This window comes from Triticum aestivum, unplaced genomic scaffold (assembly GCF_018294505.1).
Source record: "Triticum aestivum cultivar Chinese Spring unplaced genomic scaffold, IWGSC CS RefSeq v2.1 scaffold17280, whole genome shotgun sequence".
Taxonomy (NCBI): domain Eukaryota; kingdom Viridiplantae; phylum Streptophyta; class Magnoliopsida; order Poales; family Poaceae; genus Triticum; species Triticum aestivum.
Genome location: NW_025251390.1, coordinates 1 through 1124, shown reverse-complemented (window position 1 = coordinate 1124; position 1124 = coordinate 1). Strand labels below are relative to the sequence as shown.

At 40.9% G+C, this 1124-nt stretch overlaps 1 protein-coding gene across 1 annotated transcript; it reads right to left on the bottom strand.

The window, feature by feature from the left end:
* Positions 1–679: 679 nt before the first annotated feature.
* LOC123177393 (oryzain alpha chain-like) lies at positions 680–1121 on the bottom strand (the record flags this gene model as incomplete). The annotated part of the gene is made up of 1 exon (XM_044591164.1): positions 680–1121. A coding segment is annotated over one exon (369 nt), but the record flags the coding sequence as incomplete, so codon positions are not given.
* Between the last annotated feature and the right edge of the window lie 3 nt (positions 1122–1124).

The window sequence follows — 1124 nt, the reverse complement described above, 5'->3', positions numbered from 1 at the left end:
AAATTAAGATTTCATTGAGAATTTTAGTGTGTTCATCAGAACATATTGATATATTTCTTTATGATATTGATAATTAGTTAGAACGTTCACATATCATATTACTTATCAAAAAAATTGGGGCGGACCACCCTGGTGTCAAATGCTAGCTCCGCCACTGCTTGGTGGTTCATCCTCACGATGGGAAACCTAATCATATATTCCAGATGTTGCTAGTACCGCTTCCATCCCAAAATTCTTGTCTTAGATTTGTCCAAATACGGATGTATCAAGTCATGTTTTAGTATTAGATACATCCGTATCTGGGCAACTCTAAGACAAGAATTATAATTCTTCACGTACTTGTGCTTTTAATGTTGAATATTTTACAATCAGGCAACACAATCCTATCAACGTGATAAGGTAAATGTCGCTAGTGATTTCTTTATGTATGTTTCTAAGGTTTCATTTATCATTACAAGCACGATTTATGTTAATTTTCTACTTTTTGTTCTACATGGTTTATCAAAACATTTATAATAACAAGCACGTGTTTTATAAAAAAACATTGCACGGACCAACAAGAAACGAATCTACTAGTAAATTTCCATCAACCAAGATTACACTGAGTAAAGAAAAATCACGTCATGGGACTTAAATTTATTTCTTTAGAGTTTTCTGTATGCAAAAAGTTTCACGGTTGTTTCAATGAGAATTTATTGCTCTTCCATATATAGAAATAGATAGACTATAAGTAAATGATAGTGTCTCTGATGTCAATGAGCCCAAAGGGATGGAGGGGCATATACTAGCCGCAAGCGCTCCTGGATCTCAGCCACCCTCTTTAACTCGCCCGGCGATGGCTCGAAGCCCTCCAGGATGAACCCGGAGCAAATGACATTGAACTCCTCCTTGGTGAGGTCGGTGAACCCGTTGATGCCCTGGTGGTTAGTGTCGACCCCTAAGGCGTAGCCGGCGTTGTTCCAATCGACTTGACGGAGGGCGTCCTTGAATATGGTGTACCGGTGCTCCTCGTGGTCGATGGAGCGGTAGATCTTTTCGTTCATGGCCTTCCACTCCACGAAGATCTGCCGGGTCTCCTCCTCGCTCCTCTCCCTGTCCCATGACCAGGCGGAGTAGCCGTCCTC